Genomic DNA, 20,205 nt, shown 5'->3' on the forward strand with positions numbered 1-20,205 from the left:
GCCATAAAAGGCTCTGGACATTGCTCAACGTATCCTGGGGGACAAAGTCATCCACTGTTAGAACCACAGTTAGAACTTCACTGTGTCAATATATTTTTGTGGCATTTGTATAATAACAATTTAATGATAGGGAATACTAAAAAATAATACAGGGAGAGTAGCACAGGCACATGATGAAATGTTACACAGCCATTAAAATAATGAATCATCATTGTACTATTGACTGGAGGCAGGTCTGTGAGAGATCATTGAGTAAGTAGGAAAATGGGACACAATGCAAGAAAAATGACTGCACTAAAACATAAAGAATATTTATGATGTGCATAGGATCCTATTCATGCATTTGTATAAAAGTGTATGAGTAGGACTTCCTAGGTGGCGCAGTGGTTAAGAATCTGCCTGCCAATGCAGGGGGACATGTGTTCGAGCCCTGCTCTGGGAAGATTCCACATGCCATGGAGCAACTAAGCCCATGTGCCACAACTACTGAGCCTGTGCTCTAGAGCCCGTGAGTAACAACTACTGAGCCCATGTGCCACAACTATTGAAGCCCACACGCCTAGAGCCTGTGCTCCACAACAAGAGAAGCCACTACAATGAGGAGCCCGTGCACCACAATGAAGAGTAGCCCCGCTCTCAGCAACTAGAGAAAGCCCGTGTGCAGCAACAAAGACCAAACACAGCCAATAAATAAATAAAATAAATAAATTTTAAAAAGTGTATGCATATGTATGTATGTATGCATAATGTAGAAAGGGAGTGTTGAAAGAAAGTAAGAATTCATGGGAAAAATTTTCAGTGAGGATGAAATTAAGTAGAGGGATTTCAAAACAACTATCTAACAAAATGGAATGAAAGTCTACAAATAAGGTATATAAAGATAGGAAACAGTAATAATTTAACATCAACATGGGTCACTAATATAAAATTAAATTTCCTATGACTTGGAAATAAGAGTATCACAGAGGGACTTTTAAAATGCTGGGAGAGAGCAGGGTCTAAGTTATAATTTCATCTTGTATGAAGATTTGTGGATTTCAATAAATGTGCTTAAGGAATATATAGGTGATCTTTAGTCAAATGGTGAAGAAGAATGCCTTCCACATGACAGCCAAATATGATGCAGCAGTTAGAAACAGATCTAGTCACAAAAGCTCATACATAACAATAGTGAATAACTGAGATATAAAAACTTTTGGAAAAGAGTATCAAAGGCAATTTATTAGCACTAAAATACTGAACGTTCACTATCATTTTTATTTAGGACAATGATATGCAAGTGAACAATATTAAAGTGACAGCTTATTTCTTTCAGAAAAAAACAATCAATGGAAAGAACACAATATGACTAATTTATAAATTTGACCACACACAAGTATATACACTCATATTTCTCCTGAAGTACATCTATACATACATAAAATAATGAAAAGGCAAATAGTCACTTGGTTAAAAAACAAAACAAAACAAAAAACAAAAATTCTAATTCTTTGTTTGAAAGATTGCAATCAAAATCAGGAGTAAAAATTCTCTGATATTACTATATAAATCAAAGAACTCACTGAGATAATTTGAGATAGGGAAAGTAAATGGCTAAAACTTCTACATAAATTTTCAGACATATGGGAAATGAAATAATTGCAAAGTAAGGTCATTAGCATACCCCTTTTTACCTCTTATATTTTTTTCATTTATTTCAGCGAAGGCAAGTGAAATATATGTTTCATAGAGTGAAAAATGTGTACTACTGTTGCAAGGAGGTTTTGCAAGCACTCCTCAGTGTGGATCTTTCTCATCAACATGGAAATATAGTGAAATATGCCCTGTCTTAAGAGTTGGAAAGAAAAGCCTTCACTTCATTGTATATTCCTTTATAGATAATGCCCAATTTCTCTACTCCAGTTAATTAATAAGGTACTTGTACATATGTTCTACTTTTACTGGAAGCGCTTTATGTTTCTTCTCCCTTTTCTAATTGAGCTTCAGTTACTATTATTTAGTTGGCATCACTGAACACTGCCTTACTGAATTCAATGTTCACCTCTCTTTATAGCAACATAAAATACATTGATGTTTAATCAAGTAAACAAACAACCACTGTGGTCTCTGTACTTGGGTTATCTGAGTTGGTTCTCTGGTGACCTCCAGGAAACATTCTTGGATTTCATTCTCTCTACCTTTCCTAGCAGTATCTTTCGGGTGTTGAACTCGGCTGCATTGGAGCTCTGAGAGGCAGATGTCTGTGTGGAAGTCTGAATCCCTTTGTGGATGATTGATGATGGAGATTGGAGCTCTGTCTCCAGATGAGACAGCATAGTGTTCAAGCACTTTTAGCTAGACTTAGGACTCCGAAAGCAACAACCAGGTCTGGTCAATGCTAAAATTGCACAGGCTGGGGGGTGGCAGCAGAGGAGATACTTACAGATCTGTATCTTTGCTCATTAGGTACATTTCTCTCTTGTCACAATGACCTGTAATTATAAGAATTCCCTGTGGGACGTGGTCTGGACAGAAAGGATTTTTCCTGTGGATTCTCTGTTCCCAGGATACCTTACAAGCCAGGTGAATCCAGTTTTTATTAAACCTTCTCCATTAATGCTCTTGCCTTCCAGAGGTCTAAAATCTCAGCACATTATCTCAACCATGAATTTAAGTTTTCTTCAACATGTGAGACTGAGGCAATCATCTTGACTAGGTCCTTTCAATGATTAAAGTGTTGACTCGTGGTGGGAACACAACCCATGATACCCTTAGAAAGTTATTATCCCCTCTTTGTAAGAGGGATAATGTTGTTACTTTAATGTAAAGCACTGGGCTGTGCAATTCTTGGCTTCCTGACACTTTTGCTAAAAGCATTAGGGATTTTATGTTTATATATGAAGTTGAGAGCTGTCAATTACCCCCTCATTATAAAATATTTGTAAGTTATGAGAAATATTTAGATACTTTTAAGAACTATAACTTATCTTAGCACATTATAGGGATTATCTGATTTAATTTTTAGAGAAGTTCCTTCTGTGAGGTCATACCATTGAAACAGTGGTAGTACTATTATAACTCCATCCTCCATTTCAGGAATTAGTTTCAGAGGTATTTAATGTTCTGCTGAAAACCGATTTGGGGATGGAGTCTTGAATGGAATTCTATCAGGATGCTTCCAGTTCTCAGACTTTGGGTCTTGGTTCTCAGCCAGAGATGGTTTTGCTCCTGGGGATATTTGGCAATGTCAGAAAGGATGCTGCTAAACACCCACAATACACAGGACAGCACTGCCCACAAATAATAATCCTGCCCCAAATGTTAACAGCCATAAGGCGAGAAACCCATTTACACCTGCACTTACTTCTCCAACTTCATTGTCCATACAAGTTACCAGGAATTATAGTTCAAGTGCAAATTTTGAGTGAGTAGGTCTTATGTAGGTCCAAGGACTCTGCAATTCTAACAGCTTCTGGGAGGTGAGATGCTGCAGGTCCTGGTTTGTGGGTCACGCTTTGAATAACAAAGCTCTGGTCCTGTGTTAGACTCAGGTGTAGGTAAGTTTAGGTGTTCTGTACAAAAAAATACACTTTTGTATGTAATTTTGTATTAAAAAGATTTTACTTACTACAGAGGCTGTGATAAATTTTGTTTGATTCTTTTATATAAGTGCTTTTGGATAACATCAAATAAAATATATCCAAAAAAAACACTTTGTAGTAGGCAGAATATGAGCCTCAAAAAGATGTCCACATCCTAATCCCAAGAACTTTTGAATATGGCAGCTTATATAAAGGGGACTAAAGCTAGTAGAAAAAATAAATTTGCTAATCATTGACCTAAAAATGAGAATATTAGCTTGGATTATCCAGGTTGGTATAAAGTAATCTTAATGGTTCTATAAATGTGGAGGACAGAGGAAGAAAAATTGGAGTCAGAGAGAGATTTGAAGATGCTATGCTGCTGGCTTTGAAGATGAGGAAGCATCATGAGACCTGAAGGAAGACAGGAGCCTACTAGAAAGTGATCTAGGAAGGCAATGCATTCTTCTTTGGAGGGGCTAAGTGGATATGGGTGCTTGCAGACATCCTGTATTCAGTTCAATGTGATGAATTCCAACTTCTGATTCTTAGAAATTTAATTTTTAACAACTAGTGTAGTGATTTTTTACAGCAGCAATAGTAAAATACATATAAATGTAAAATACATACATTTCTCCAATAAAATATGGTCCAAGAGAACTGAGTTTAATCTTCTCAATTTAGTCATTTAGTTTACTTTGGATAAAGGTACTTTGTGTTGAAAACACACTTTACTAGAAGAAGAAAATTAGAGTCAGTTTGGAGATATTTGTCCTATTAGCTGGTACACTGAATTCCCCATTTAATAAATATAAATGTGGTTCTAACTTTGAGGCATTAAGATAGGAAAATTAATTTATATCAAAAGTTATATCATACATTCTACTTTAAATCTTTTTGTCTAAATTTCTAAATTTCCTTGAATTTCATCATTCATTACTTTCATTTTTTACCCTTCAAATTTCTGTAAAGATTTCTTTCAGCATAATGGAGAGAATTATAAATGAATCGGTGGGCTTGTACATATATGAGTGTGTTTATTTAAGAGAAAAGTATGTACAAATAATGCATACACATATGTATCCCTTAGCCTTGAATGTGTTCTTTGCGTTACACAAGTTTCATTACTGATTTTGTGTTTTCTCAACACATCCCTCAGAACATATGTTTATTATTCCACATTACCTTCAGAAGTAAGGAAACAAAGGTGAGGGGGATTCATTTTTAACCAGTACCTAAACAGATTTGAGGTTATTATATACTTTCTCAAATTGTATATAAATGGAACAAGAGAGTATATATTCTTAAAACTTTAAATGACTTTTTTAAAATTTTATTTATTTATTATTTTTTGGGGGTACACCAAGTTCAATCAACTGTTTTTATACACATATCCCCGTATTCCCTCGCTTCCTTGACTCTCCCCCCCCGGAGTCCCCCCCACCCTCCCCATCCCAGTCCTCTAAGGCATCTTCCATCCTCGAGTTGGACTCCCTTTGTTATACAACAACTTCCCACTGACTATCTATTTTACAGTTGGTAGTATATATATATGTCTGTGCTACTCTCTCGCTTCGTCTCAGCTTCCCCTTCACCACCCCCCCCAAACCTCGAGTTCTCCAGTCCGTTCTCTGTATCTGCTTCCTTGTTATTGTCACTGAGTTCATCAGTACCATTTTTAGATTCCGTATATGTGAGTTAGCAGTCTTCAATTTGTACACATTAAATGGGTACAAAATATTGCATGTAATTATGCTTAATATATTTATTAGAAATAAAAATTTCTAGTGTTCATGCCAGGGTAAGATCTGGAGAACAGATGAATAATGAATCACATCTAATTGGGCTGGGAAATATCTCTGCTAACTGGGATAAAACAAAGTTTCATATGTAGACATCAAAATAGTGGAATTAAATAAAGGCAATTCACATTTAATATATACGTTCTTCCTTGTGAACTAGAAGATAAGCCTACATATATCAAAGGAGTAAAATGACCTAAACTGGTTCAAGACAGAAGAGTAGAACAACCTCACACAGCATCATGGATGAGCTTTAGAAACACATGGTAGAGATTCACGCCTGACTATAGACTCATGAGACGCCCTGCAGAGATCAGAACAACTTGCCATCCTATAATCCCATTAGATAATAGAGATATTGTTTTAAGCAATTTTATTTAGGAAAGTTTATATGCAGCTATTGTTACTGAACCAAACTTGGGTCTGCTCACTTGGTGCAATAAAACCAATCTACTGACACTGTGTTGTGGTGAAGGAAAGTACAGTATTTATTGCAGGTGTCCAAGCAAAGAAAATGGGTAGCTCATGTTCAGACCCAAAATATTCAATGGCTTTCAGGGAAGAGTTTTTAAAGACAGTGTGAAAGAGAGGGTCAAGGGGTGTGTTATTAGCTTGTGCACAATTATTCTGATTGACTGTAAGGTAACAGGATGATGTTTTTGGAATCACAGTCATCAACCTTCTGGTTCCAACTGGTCTGGGGTCTATGTGCTCGTGGTCAAGCATACAGTTAATATTTTTCACCTGGTGGAGATTTTAAACTCTGCAAAACATCTCAAGGGTATGGTTCAGAAATTATTTATAGCTCTTGAGGAGGAAGTAAATGTCCTTGACTTTGTTTTATGTTTAAACTATGATTATATTTTCTCACTTGACTGTTTTCCTTTGTTTCTGAATTTTCACACTTTGATTAAATTTTCTCTCTGGATTGCAGGGAAAGTCTAGGCTGCTAAAGCTTTTCTACAAACAAGTTGGATGGGACACGGAGGGGTCAGTCCCTGGGAAGTCCCCACAAGGTTCTTCTCAGTTTCACAATAACTACTATAATAAAAAGTTGGACAGAATTGAAGGCAATTGTAATAATCTGATTCTGTTTGTTCCATGCATGTCTTCTAATATTTGGAGATAACTTTCATGACTACCCTGTTACTCAACTTTATTTCATATAATTGTATGAAAAAGTGACCCCATTGATGTCCCTTTGAGGTCACATGGAGAGGCTGGACGGACACAGTGTTTACACAATAGGAATCTGAACTTTCCAGTAAGTCATTCTTTGATAATGAGGATGATATGTAATGGATGATATTGATATTGTTCATTCTCTGCCCTTTTAGTGGTTGTGAGAAAATTTTGAACAGGGGGTGATATTTCATTTTGAGAAATGGAAGGAATCATATTCTGTGGAGGCATTGGAAATTTCAAACAGAAACAAGAAAATAATTTCATAAAAAAACCAAAACATGCCTTCAGTCCTTCAGCTCAATGAATATAAAACTTACAAATGGACACAGTCTATATTACGAGTATATGAACTGCCTGAAAAAGACATATTTTTCATAGATCCAATATTTTGTTTAATCATACTTAGGTTCAACTCTGCTCTAAGTCCATCTTATATCAATTTATTTCCTCATAGTTGACTTTCAGTGTAGATTCTACTTGGAGTCATGTATTTTGTTATCACTTTTTGCTAATAACTAGAGTAGACACAGTGGACACAACCTGTGTAGCAGAATAAGATCCTCATGAGTAGAAAAATATGCTGTAATCAGTGAAAATAACCAGGATGTTAAAGTTTGGATTATTAGGAAGAGCAATTAAGGTAGTGATAGGAAAAGGAATGCTGTTCACAAAAGTGAAAAACTGTGGTCTCAGATTTTCTTCTCTTATAAACTTATAGATAGCTGTGATTACCAAGTGTATTTTTTTCCCATAACAGTATTAAATCTCATGACCATTCTTTTTGTCAAAAGAAAGAAAAAAATACTCAGTATGATATATCTTATTTAAGAAGAAATTTTTCTTAAGAGATGCATGTAGTCCCTTGAGATAAATAAGAATTTCCAAATATTTTACATCCAAGATTGGGAAATACAATTATGAGGGCAGTAAATTGAAAAAGGGAAAATCATGGATATCATAGATATCACAAAACATAAAAGTGAGTGACATAAATTGTATAAAGTCAAAATCGAAATAGAAATTCCAAGGAAAATGGAAGAGGCACGTTCTGCTTTCACAGTCTGATCAAAGCTTGGCTCAGCCTTTGTACTCTGCTGTCACAGGCTCTTAAGTGCTTAAAAGGATAGGCCCTTTTATAGTCTCCTTTACAAAGACCATCTTCAGACCCCTCTTTAACTCTTTATTTCTCAGACTGTAGATGAAGGGGTTCAGCATAGGTGTGACCACAGTGTACATCACTGAGGCTGTTGCACTTGATTGTGAGCTGTGGGTAGCAGCAGAGCTAAGGTACACTCCTATGCCTGTACAATAAAATAAGGAGACCACTGTGAGGTGAGATGCACAGGTGGAAAATGCTTTGTACTTCCCCTGAGCTGATGAGATTCCACGTATGGAGGAAACTATCTTAGAGTAAGAGCAAAAGATACCAGCAAAGGAAACACCACCCAGCAGCACAGCTACAAAAGACGTCACCACTTTATTGAGAAAGGAGTTGGAACTGGCAAGCTGGATCATCTGGTTGAGTTCACAGAAAAAGTGAGGGATTTCTAAGACTGTACAGAAAGACAGTCGCAATACCATTAAGCTTTCTAACAAGGAATGCAGGACACTTATGATCCAGGACACTAGAATCATCATTCCACAGTGCTGAGGCTTCATGATGACCATGTAATGCAGGGGGTGACAGATGGCCACAAATCGGTCATAGGCCATGATATTCAGGAGAAAGATGTCCAGTACTACAAAGAGTGTGAAAAAATACACCTGGGTGATGCAGCCTTTATAGGTTATGACTTTTCTCTCTTTCTGGATGTTCCACAGCATCTTTGGGATGGTGGTGGAGGTGAAGCAGATGTCTACAAAGGACAGGTTGGAGAGGAAGAAGTACATAGGAGTGAGGAGATGGGAGTCTGAGCTGATGGCTAGGATGACAAGCAGATTTCCAAACACAGTGATCAGGTACATGGAGAGGAACAGTCCAAATATGAGAGGCTGCTGTTCTGGTTCTTCTGAAAATCCCATAAGGTGAAATTCTGAAACCCCTGTTAGGTTCTCTGGTTCCATTTGGTGGAGGTGACTACCAGGAAAGGGGAAAATAACATGATTAATTTTCACACAAATGGGCAGTACTCACTCGTTTAAAATGCTACCTTTTATATTTTTCCATAAAGATATTAATGTCAATATTTTGTTCATGAATTTCATGCATTTTAGGGAAGCTCCTGTGTTATCTCTATTTAGCAAACTTGTCTAAATGTCAGTGTTTCCCCCAAAATGCCATGTATTCAGAGTTTTAATGAGAAAATTTTAATATATCTGAAAAATATAAATTGAATAGTGACAATGTTCCAGGTACTGTCTATGCAGGACATGTAGGGTGCTGAAAAACAAAAGTTCCTAAGATCCCATTCTGGAGACAGAATATAAGCCAACAAAAATTATATAGCATGTCAGATGGTGACAGGTGTTTTGAAGAAAAGGAAAAGAGGTATAAAGGAGAGAGTCAAAATGGAGTATGATTGTTTATGTATGTTTAGGTAAGACCTGTGAACAAGGTGATATTTAAACAGAGACCTCAAGGATGAGAGAAGCAGGGCCATGAGCATACCTGGGGCAGTGCATCTTGGCAAGGGAACAGCTAGTGCAAAGGCCCTGAAGAAAGTGCTTGTTTAAGATGCTCCAGTCCAATAAAGAAAGCCAGTCTGATGAGGGACATGAGCAGGAGGGAGAGTGAGGAGAGATGGTGTCAGAAGATGTTGAGGAGCAAGGTGGCCTCCCTGCTGCTGCTGCTGCTGAAAATTCACGTCACAAGGAATCCTTCATCCATGTTATGTATCCTCTGCACTTTATGAAATTCAATATTAAAAAAGATATATGAAAGAAAATTGAAGGAAAATCCAAAACCAAATTCTAAAAGAAAGGATTACAATAGTTATAATTCAATAATATCACTAAATAAATATTTGATTGCAAAAGACATTGAAAAAATTAATATGACAGCAAGTTTTTATAATATTAGATGGAAGCACTATCTAAGTTACAATTTCATCTTACATAGAATTTTGGATTCCAATATGTATGTAGAAGATATGGGTGATGTTTCTTTAAATGTAAAGAAGAGCACCGTTCAAAAGGGTGCAACTTTTAGAAACATATTTAATTACAGAAGGGAAGAATAGAGTAAGGAATAGGATGTGGAAAGTAGCTGGAAATCGGCATAAAGTGTGATTTATTAGCACCACTTATGAAGAAGAACATTCAAATTCATTTTTGTTTAAGGCAAAGATTCGCAAGTGAAGAATATTTAAGTGACAGCTCAAATATTTTCGTTAAAAAATAGAGAGAACGTAAAATGACTGACACAAATTTTACCACACAAAGTTTACAAACTCTCAGACATTCTGCACAAATAATTTTGTGCATACATGAACTATGTAAGTGGCAAACAGCAATCTTGATAAAAATCCAATTCTCAGTTTGAAAGAATACAATAAAAAACAGGAACAAAACATGCTGAATTCCCTATATGAAAACAAAGGACTTGAACAGGTAATTTCAAAATGAAGAGATAATGAATTAAATAATCTAAAAATATATTTAATCTTATAGGTAATGAAATAATTGCAAAGTAAACTCATCAGTATACTCATTTTCACAAAATAATTTTTTTTTCATTTTAATGTTAAGAGGGAGGAGGTACTGTGAAATGTTTGTCTTTTGAACTGCTGTTGCAGGGAAATATTTGCCAGCACTCCTTGGTCTGGATTTTACCCACTCATCGTCAAATATGCTTCTCCTTGGAAAAATATCCTACATTGCTCTGCATCCCTCCACAGCTAATACCCTCTATCTTTGCCACAGTTAATTGCAAAGGTCCTTGGACTTAACTTCTACTTTTACTGAAAGAAATTTACAACTCCCATTCCTTCTTCTAATGGACTTCCTTGTCCATCATTTAATGGTAAACATTGACCCTTGCATTGTTGAGTTCGGTGTTCACTTGTATTTTTGGCATCATAAAATTACACATTAATTTATCAAGAAAACAACAACAGTGATCTTGATACTGGGCTAGTCTGGATGGCCTCGCAGGTGAACTCAGGTAAGTGTTTTTGGCTTCCATTCCCTTTGACCTTCTCCTGCAGTATTTACTGGGCTCTTGGACTTACCTTGATGGAGTTCCTGAAAGGCAGATCTCAACATAGATGTCCCAACTCCTCTTGGATGGTTGATGATGGAGACAGAGGCTCTGTTTCCAGACAAGGCACTAGGATGGAGTCCAACATTGGTCCCTCAGCCAGAGTTATAACTCCACAATCATCATGACTCCACCTGACTCCATGTCCTGTCCAGACCAAGGATGCAAAGGCTGAGGGACTGCAGCAGAGGAGATATTTAGAGCCCCTCGTGTCTGCTCATTAGTACATTTCTTTCTTGTTACTACCACCTCTAATAATTGATTTCCCTATGGGACACTGGTATGGACAGATAGGAAAATTTTCCTACTCATTCTCTGTATCTGCCACACAATGTTACAAGCCAGAAGAATTCAGTGTTTATTACTTCTTCCATGGTCTCTCCTGTCTTCCAGAGGAATAAATCTTAATGTCCAGCACCTCAACCCAACCCTCATTCAAGTTTTCTCCCGAGTCTAAGATTGAAGATTCTGTCTTGATTAGGTCCCTAATCAAAGCATTGGATCCTGGTTAGCCACAGGCCCTGATATCTCTAGAAAATTACTATTCCCATCTTCAAGAAGTTGGATCACTTTGTTCCTTTAATATAAAACTTTGGGCAGTACACTGCTTGGATTCATGACAGTTTTGCCAAAACAAATAGGAACTTCATACATACAGCTCCAGTTAAGAGATGCTAGTTAGTACTTCATTAGAAAATGTTTGTTAATTATAAAAGACTTATAGATCTTAGCACTTTATACTGATTATATAACTTAATTTTTAGAAAACTGAACTTTATGAGGTAGTACTATTGTGAACTCCATTTTCCCACACAGAAATGGAGTTCACTGGGATTACTGATTTGATGATTATAATCTGAGTAAGGCATGGGAACCTTTATTGGAATTCTCAGCTTGTTTCCAGTTTTCAAACTCTGGGCCAGTGGTTCTTAATCAGAGATGCCTTTGCCCTGTGTGATATTTCGTCATGTTGAAGGAATGCTTCTAAATACCTAAAATGCACAGAACAGCACCCAACACAAAAAATGGTCTTGCCCCAAAAGATCATCAATGAGAAAATGAGTAAACCTATTTCACATCAGCACTTTCCCCACTTCATTAGGCATACCAGTCACCCAGATTCCAGTTCAAATGCAGTTTCTGATCAGCAGGTCTTGCCTGGTGAGCCAAGATGCTCCTGGGTGGTGTTGATGGTACAGGTATTAGACTGTGACTATTTTTGAGAAAGCAAGGCTGTGGTAATGTTTTAGAGCCTTGATGTAATTTTATACTTTCTCCATCCTCCAATCAGCTTTTGAAAATTTGAAAGAAAAGTGTATGCATTCATTCCAGAAGTGTGATAAATTAATTCTGTGTCTAATTATTTTATATAAGGACTCTTGCATTACAACAAATAATATACTTCTCAAAATTTTGAATAGAAATGTTTTTTCAAAGAATATATATAGAATACCAACAGACAAATAAAAAGGTATTCAACATCAATTATTATTAGGGAAATGCAAATCAAACCTACAGTGATATATCACCTTGTGCTTATTAGAATGGCTATTATAAAAAAAAAACAAGAAATAAGTTGTTGGTGAGAATATGGAAGAAAAGTGAACCATTTTTATTCTAGTGACTATACTTTCTCCATTGTATTTACTTTGCTCCTTTCTAATAAATTAATTGTCCATTTAAGTCTGCACTCTTGATGAGAATATAAATTAGTGAAGTTACTATGGAAAACAGCATGGTGATTGCTCAAAAATTAAGAATAGAACTATCTTGGATTCCAGCTATTTCAATTTTAGTATTTGTCCCCAAAATATGAAAACACAAATATGAAAATATCTATGCACCCCTAAATTCATCACATTATTTTCAATAGCCAAGTATTGAAACAACCTAAGTGCCCATCAATGGATGAATGGTTAAAGAAGAAGATACACACACACACACACACACACACACACACACACACACAATGGAATACTACTCAGTTATACAAAAAAGATAAAATTTTGGAGGAGGAGATCAAGATGGCTGAGTAAGAGGACGTGGAGTTCACCTGGCCCACAAACACATCAAAAATGCATCCACAAATGATATAATTCTCAATGAAAATGAACTGGAAACTCACAGAAGGACTCTTGTACAACCAAGAATGTAAGAAAGATATGCGTGTAATTGAGGAGGAACAGAAGAAAAGCACAGGTCCTGATCCACTCAGGACCCATGCCTCTGGGAGGGGACTCAGAGGAAAAAGGAGAGTACATGAGTTGATACCCACCCTGGAGAGTGAGTGAGTTGAACACAGACAAGGCAACTTATCCTGGGGTCCTAAATGGGAGAGGCAAGCTGTCTTGGGTGTTTGGAGACTGCTGGGACAGATAGAAAGGCTAGGGAAGCCTGGACTCCAATTGTGAGGAGCAAGTCCCTATGCTCTGCCATCCCCGGGGTCAGGACAGAGAGAGGTCTGCTCTAGTGGTTTCCAGGTTTCCCATGACCACCTTGCCAGGAACAAGCAGAGCTGAGTAAATGCTCTTGCCCTACTAACTCTACGTCACCTCATTGCATTGGATCTGGGAAAACAAGAACGGGGGAAAAGACTCAACCTTGGGATGCAGAGGTGACCTTGTCCCAGAAAAGATTCTTGGGTAGGGCTGAAGCAGCCACTGCTGATGCTTATTCAAGCAGTACCCAGGAAGCAGCCCATATTTCTTTTTTTTCTTTTTTAACATTTAACTAATTAATTAATTAATTAATTAATTAACTTATTTGCGTGTTATTAGAGTATAATTGCTTTACACCGTTGTGCCAGTTTCTGCTGTAAAACATAGTGAACCAGCTGTATTTATACATATATCACAATATCCCATCTCTGCCACAAATCCTTCTCACCTTCCATATCCCACCCCTCTAGGTCATCACCAATCAACGAGTGGTTCTCCCTGTGTTATGCAGCAGCTTCCCACTATCTATCTATTTTACATTTGGTGGTGTATATATGTCAATGCTATTCTCTCACTTCATCCCAGCTTCCCCTTCACCCCACACCCTGAGTCCTCAAGTCAGTTCTCTACACCTGCATTTTTATTCTTGCCCTGTCACTGGGTTGATCCCAACCCAAATAAACAGCATAATAAATGAAAGAGAAGAAATAACAACTGATAACTCAGAGTTACAAAAAAAATCATCAGACAATACTGTGAATATTATTAGCCAACCAACTGGACAACCTAGAAGAAATGGACAAATTTCTAGACACATAAAACTTGCCAAGATTGGATCATGAACAGACAACTTGAACAGACTAATCACTACTAGTGAAATTGAATTTGTAATAAAAATTACAACAGACAAAATTCCAGGACCAGGCGCCATCACCGGGGGATTCTGCCAAACATAAAGAATGACTAATACCTGGGCTTCCTAGGTGGTGCAGTGGTTAAGAATCTGCCTGTCAATGCAGGGGACGCGGGTTCGATCCCTGCTCCAGGAAGATCCCATATGCCATGGAGCAACTAAGCCCGTGCGCCACAACTATTGAGCCTGCACTTTAGAGCCCGTGAGTCACAACTATTGAGCCCATGTGCTGCAACTACTGAAGCCCACATGCCTAGAACCCGTGCTCTGCAACAAGAGAAGCCATGGCAATGAGGAGCCTGCACACTGCAATGAAGGGTAGCCCCCACTCACCTCAACTAAAGAAAGCCAATGCACAGCAAAAAAGAAAAGAAAAAAAAGCCAACATAGCCAATAAATAAATAAATAAATAAATTTATATATATAAAAAAAGAATGACTAATACCTATCCTCAAACAATTCCAAAAAATTGAAATTGGAACACTCCTAAATTCATTCTCTGAGGCTGATACCAAAGACATTACAAAAAAAGAAAATTACAGACCAATAACTTATAAATATAAATACAAAAATCCTGAAAATATTAGCAAACGAAATCCCACATTATATAAAAATGATCATACACCATAAATCAAGTAGATTAATTTGTGTTACAAGGATGGTTCAACATTAGCAAAACTATCATTGTGTTACATAATATTAACAAAAGGAAGGATAAAAAAAATCACATAATCATCTCCATAGATGCAGAAAAAGCATGTGACAAAATTCAACATCTATTCTTGATAATAATCTTCATCAAAGTGGGTATAGAGGGACAGTATCTCAACATAATAATGACATTTGTGACAAATGTACAGCCAACATCATACTCTACAGTGAAAAGCTGAAAGCCCTTTCTCTAAATTTAGGAACAAGACAAGGATGCCCACTCCCACCACTTCTATTTAACATAATATTGGAAGTCCCAGCCACAGCAATCAGACAAGAAAAAGAAATAAAAGGCATATAAACAAGAAGGGAAGAGGTAAAACTGTCAGTATTTTCAGATGACATGATACTTTATATAGAAACCCCTAAAAGCCTCCAACCAAAAACTATTATAATTAATAAATGAATTCAGCATGTTGTAGAGTAGAAAATTAAAATACAGAAATCTGTTAAATTGCTATACATTAATAATGAAGTATCAGAAAGAGAAAGTAAAAAATAATCCCATTTAAAACCACATTAAAAAGAATAAAATACGTAGGAATAAACCTAACCAAGGAGATGAAAACCTATACTCTGAAGACTATGAAACACTGATGAAAGAAATTAAAGAAGATTTTAAAAAGTTGAAAGATACTCCATGCTCTTGGATTGGAAGAATTAATATTGTCAAAATGGTCATATCAATACTACCCAAAGCAATCTATGGATGTAATACAATTCCTATCAAAATACCCATGACATTTTTCACAGAACTAGAGCACATATTCGTAAAATTCATATGGAACCACAAAAGCCCCTGAATAGCCAAAGCAATTGCAAAAAAAGTACAAAGCTAGGGTTATCATCCTCCCAAACTTCAGACTATATTGCAAAGCTACAATAATCAAAACAGTAATCTGTGTACACAAAAACAGACACATACATCAATGGAAGAGAACAGAGAGCCCAGAAATAAGTCCACACACCTATGATGAATTAACCTATGACAAAGTAGGTAAGAATATTGAGAAAAAAGAGTCTTTTCAACAAGTGGTCCTGGGAAAATTGGACAGCTACATGTAAAGAATTAGATTAAAACATTCTCTCAAACCATATACAAAAATAAACACAAAATGGACTAAAGACCTAAGTGTAAGACTGGAAACCACACAAATCATAGAAGAAACATAGGTAGAAAAGTCTTTGACATACATAAATCATATCAATATGTTTTTGGATCTATCTCCTAAAGCAAAGAAAATAAAAGCCAAAATAAAAAAATGTGACCTGGTTAGACTTAAAAGCTTTGGCAGAGCAAAGAAAACCATCCACCATGAGGAGACAACCTACTGGGCAGCTTATTGATACAAAAATCAAAGTGAACAAATGTGAAGGCAATTGTAAAAATTTGCCATTCTTTATTTTTGGAATTTTCTTAGATATTTGAGACAGCATTCATGATCATTCTGTTATTCAAGTTTACTTCAAAACACTGTACTAAAATGTGACTCCATTGAGGTTCCTCCCAGGTAACCAGGGGAGATTGCAATAAAATAAATACTCTTAGAAACAAATCAGTGAGCCTGAATTACATGACTGGGCAGGAATTCAACCTCTTTTTGTCAGCTGCCCTTTGGTCATAATGATTGAAGAGATTCCCGATCATAAGGAGGACATATAATGGGTGATATTTAAATGTACATCCATTGCTCCTTTTATTATTATGACTAACTTTAGAAAACAGGGAGATATTTAATTTAGAGCAATGGAAAGATACATGGGAGGGCAGCACTGGAAGTTTTCAAGGAGAAACAGGAATATGATGCAATAAAAACACAGAAAACAAGACATTGCCTCCTTCATTTCAAAGTATAAACCCCCTTCCACAAGAATGTCGATCTTCCATAATTCAAGGAGTGGATGTACAGCATGAAAAGTAAATACTTTGCACCATAATTTAAAATATATTTTAAAAATTTGCTTCATCTTAAGTCATCTATGTCTGTAAGGCCATATTATGTCAAATTATTTATTCAAATTTGTGTTACCTTGGAGAGTCTACATGGAGACATGTATCTTATAAGCTGTTTTTGCCAGTGACTGTGGTAGATATTATGGACTTAGATTCACATAAGAGAATAGGCTCCTAATGAGAAACATAGCATTCAATGACACATTACAAAACACACTCTATGTTAAAGTCCAGAATATCAGGAAGAGACATTAATGTAGTGATGTACAACTGAATGATGTTCACAAAAGCAAAATCTGTGGTCTGGATTATTCTTGTAAACACATAAATAGCCATGAGTGACTAGAGTAGTTTTTTTTTTTTTTTCCAAAGAAGTAGTACAATTCATGACTATTCTTTTAGTAAAACAAAAGAAAAAGTGCTTGGTACAATATATTTTACTTGAGAGTTAATTGTTCTCAAGAAATCCATCTTGTCATATGATAATGGGAAGTCCCCAATTATTCATATCTAAGATTGAGAATATTTTTGAGAGAGTGGGAAAACCATAAAACAGAAAAACTCATGCATACGGAAGAGAGCACAAGCCTTAATTCAGTGAGTGACGTAAATTGTATGGAGAAGTTGAAAGAAATGAAAATTATAGGAAATAAATAGAATGAGTAAGTTCTACCTCCATAATCTGATCAAAGAATCTGATCAAAGATTTGCAATTCCTGGCTCTGGGTCTCCGAACACTTCAATCATGTGCCCTTCTTCAGCTCAGGGCAAGTGGTGTTTTATAGCTGCCATTCTGAAGAATGCCTTCAGCGCCCTCTTTATGTCTCTGTTCCTCAGACTATAGATGAAAGGGTTCAGCATGGGTGTGACCACGGTGTACATCACTGATGCCATTGCACTTGAGTGTGAGCTGTGGGTAGCAGCAGAGCTAAGGTACACTCCTAAGCTTGTACAATAATATAAGGAGACCACTGAGAGATGAGATGCACAGGTGGAAAATGCTTTATACTTCCCCTGAGCTGATGAGATTCCACGTATGGAGGAAACTATCTTAGTGTAAGAGTAAAAAATTCCAGTGAGAGGACCACCAGCCAGCAGTACAGCTGCAATATATATCACAATGTCATTAAGAAAGGTGTCAGAACAGGCAAGTTGGAGTATCTGATTGAGTTCACAGAAATGCTGAGGAATTTCCAACTGTCCACAGAAGGACAGCCTCAACACCATTAATGTCTGTAACAAGGAATGCAGGACACTTATGACCCAACTAACGAGAACCAAAACTCCACAGAGTTGTGGGTTCATGATGACTGTGTAGTGCAGGGGGTGGCAGATGGCGACAAAGCGGTCATAGGCCATCACAGTCAGGAGTAAGTCATCCAACCCAGCAAACAGCATTAAAAAATACACCTGGGTGATGCAGCCTTCATAGGTTATAACTTGGCTCTTGGTGCGAATGTTCAACAGCATCTTTGGGATGGTGATGGAGGTGAAACAGATGTCTACAAAGGAGAGGTTGGAGAGGAAGAAATACATGGGCATATGGAGGCGGGAGCCTGAGCCGATGGCCAAGATGATGAGCAGGTTTCCAAACACAGTGATTAGGTACATGGAGAGGAAAAGCCCAAATATGAGTGGCTGCAGTTCTGGTTCCTCTGAGAATCCCAGAAGAAGAAATTCTGAAAATCCTGTTACGTTCCTTGGTGTCATGTTGTGGAGGTGACTATAAGGAAAGGGGAAGATGACATGCCTAATTTTCATACAAGTTGACATTACTCACATTGTTGAAATGCAACCATTTATATTTTGCTGTTAAAATTAATTTCAATACTTTGTTCTTGAATTTGGCAATAAGTATATGGTCCTGAAAAACAAATTCTCCTAAAATCTAGTCATGCAGAAAGAATATAGGAAATAAGAAATATACATATAGGATGTCACATGCTAATATGAGCTATGAAGAAAATGAAAGCAGGTGTAAGGGAAAGAGTAAAGGGGGGTGCTACTTTTTATGGGTGTTCAGGGAAGACATGCAAATAAGGTGACATTTGATCAGAGACCTCAAGGAAGAGAGAATAGGAGACATGAATATATCAAGTGTGTGCCTGGCGAGAACAGCCAGGGCAGAGGCCCTGGGATGGTGCTTGTTTAAAGTGTTCAAGATTAAAAATGGAAACCAACACGGGGCACTTTATGGGCAAGAGGGAGAGTGAGGAGAAATGGTGTCAGAGGACACTGAGGAACAAGGTGGCCTCCCTGCTGCTGCTGAAACTTCAAATCACAAGGAGCCCCTCATCCACACTGTGTTTCTGTAGCACTTTACGAAATTGTTGCAAAGATGGCCTGTATGTTTAAATGAATCCTTCTGTTGATTGAGTTCTGGCCTCTGTACATGGAATCACTTTGGAATATATGAGTTCAGCACCCCTGCCCTCAGGTATTCTCACACTTCACAAGGCACCACACACACACACACACACACACACACACACTCACAGTAGACCCTTGCTTCCTAGGCTGTGTTACTTCATGTATTTTTCACCCCTAACTCCCATGATTGATTTAGAGATTGATAAAACTGAAGTTGATCAGAAAAGATTATGTACAAATAGCATCCAGAAATTCCAATTTGTAATCTTAGGTACCAATAACCTTGTAGTTAGATTTTGATATGGCCATTTTCTGCCTTGTATTGAAGATACACTAAAAATGTATTTGCTCTTTTCAGTGAGGAAATATGCCTGTATACACATCTATAATCTTTCTCTAAACCTGGATTTTAGTGTATATCTATATATCTACAGTATCTATCATCTATCTATCATTTATCTATCTATCTATCATCTATCTATCTATCTATCATCTATCTATCTATCATCTATCATCTATCTATCTATATCTATCTAATCTATCATCTATCTATATATAGAGAAAATGGACATGAAAGAGAAAAAAGATCTAATAATCTTAAATGGCCACTGAAAGACTGTGGTAAAGTAAATCTTCTTTGATTCTGGAGACATTTCATGTGTTGTTGTATTCCCTTGATGACCAGGAAAAACATTAAAAAAGGAAAACAAATTTATCCAAAAGTTAAAGTAGCAGTATCTTTATCATCTGAAACACATACAAATTGTACAGTAAGAAAATGAGCAAAGGGGGAAAAAAACACTTTATAAAAGGTATATATACCTTTATGTATATAAAAAGTACAATAAACATGAATTGAAAGTTGGACATTTTTAATCTCATGCAATAAATCTTGTTTTTCCTGTGACTGTTTAATATTTATCTGAACCATTTGTTTTACATGATACTATAGCGGAGGAAGCAAGCCTCTTTTTCCCTTTTCATACGTATCATCATCTTTTGCTCTTCTTGGGTTTTGGTCGCTTTTCTGATAAGTCCTATGGGCACACTCTATTCCTAGGTCTGATCTTTGCC

At 36.8% G+C, this 20,205-nt stretch overlaps 2 protein-coding genes across 2 annotated transcripts; both read right to left on the reverse strand.

Moving 5' to 3' along the window:
- Positions 1 to 7,654: 7,654 nt before the first annotated feature.
- On the reverse strand, positions 7,655 to 8,611 carry LOC130836291 (olfactory receptor 7A17-like). The gene has a single exon (XM_057708352.1). It carries the CDS (start codon positions 8,609 to 8,611, stop codon positions 7,655 to 7,657), a length of 957 nt encoding a protein of 318 aa, XP_057564335.1.
- An 8,912-nt stretch (positions 8,612 to 17,523) lies between these two features.
- Positions 17,524 to 18,471, reverse strand: LOC130836292 (olfactory receptor 7A17-like). Its single transcript, XM_057708353.1, has one exon. The coding sequence runs from the start codon at positions 18,469 to 18,471 to the stop codon at positions 17,524 to 17,526; it is 948 nt and encodes a 315-aa protein (XP_057564336.1).
- Positions 18,472 to 20,205: the final 1,734 nt, after the last annotated feature.

Source organism: Hippopotamus amphibius, chromosome 15 (genome assembly GCF_030028045.1).
Source record: "Hippopotamus amphibius kiboko isolate mHipAmp2 chromosome 15, mHipAmp2.hap2, whole genome shotgun sequence".
NCBI classification, from domain to species: domain Eukaryota; kingdom Metazoa; phylum Chordata; class Mammalia; order Artiodactyla; family Hippopotamidae; genus Hippopotamus; species Hippopotamus amphibius.

Bases quoted from the DNA above. Each gene is read 5' to 3' on its own strand.
- LOC130836291 (XM_057708352.1), bottom strand. From the start codon at position 8,611: ATGGAACCAGAGAACCTAACAGGGGTTTCAGAATTTCACCTTATGGGA.
- LOC130836292 (XM_057708353.1), bottom strand. From the start codon at position 18,471: ATGACACCAAGGAACGTAACAGGATTTTCAGAATTTCTTCTTCTGGGA.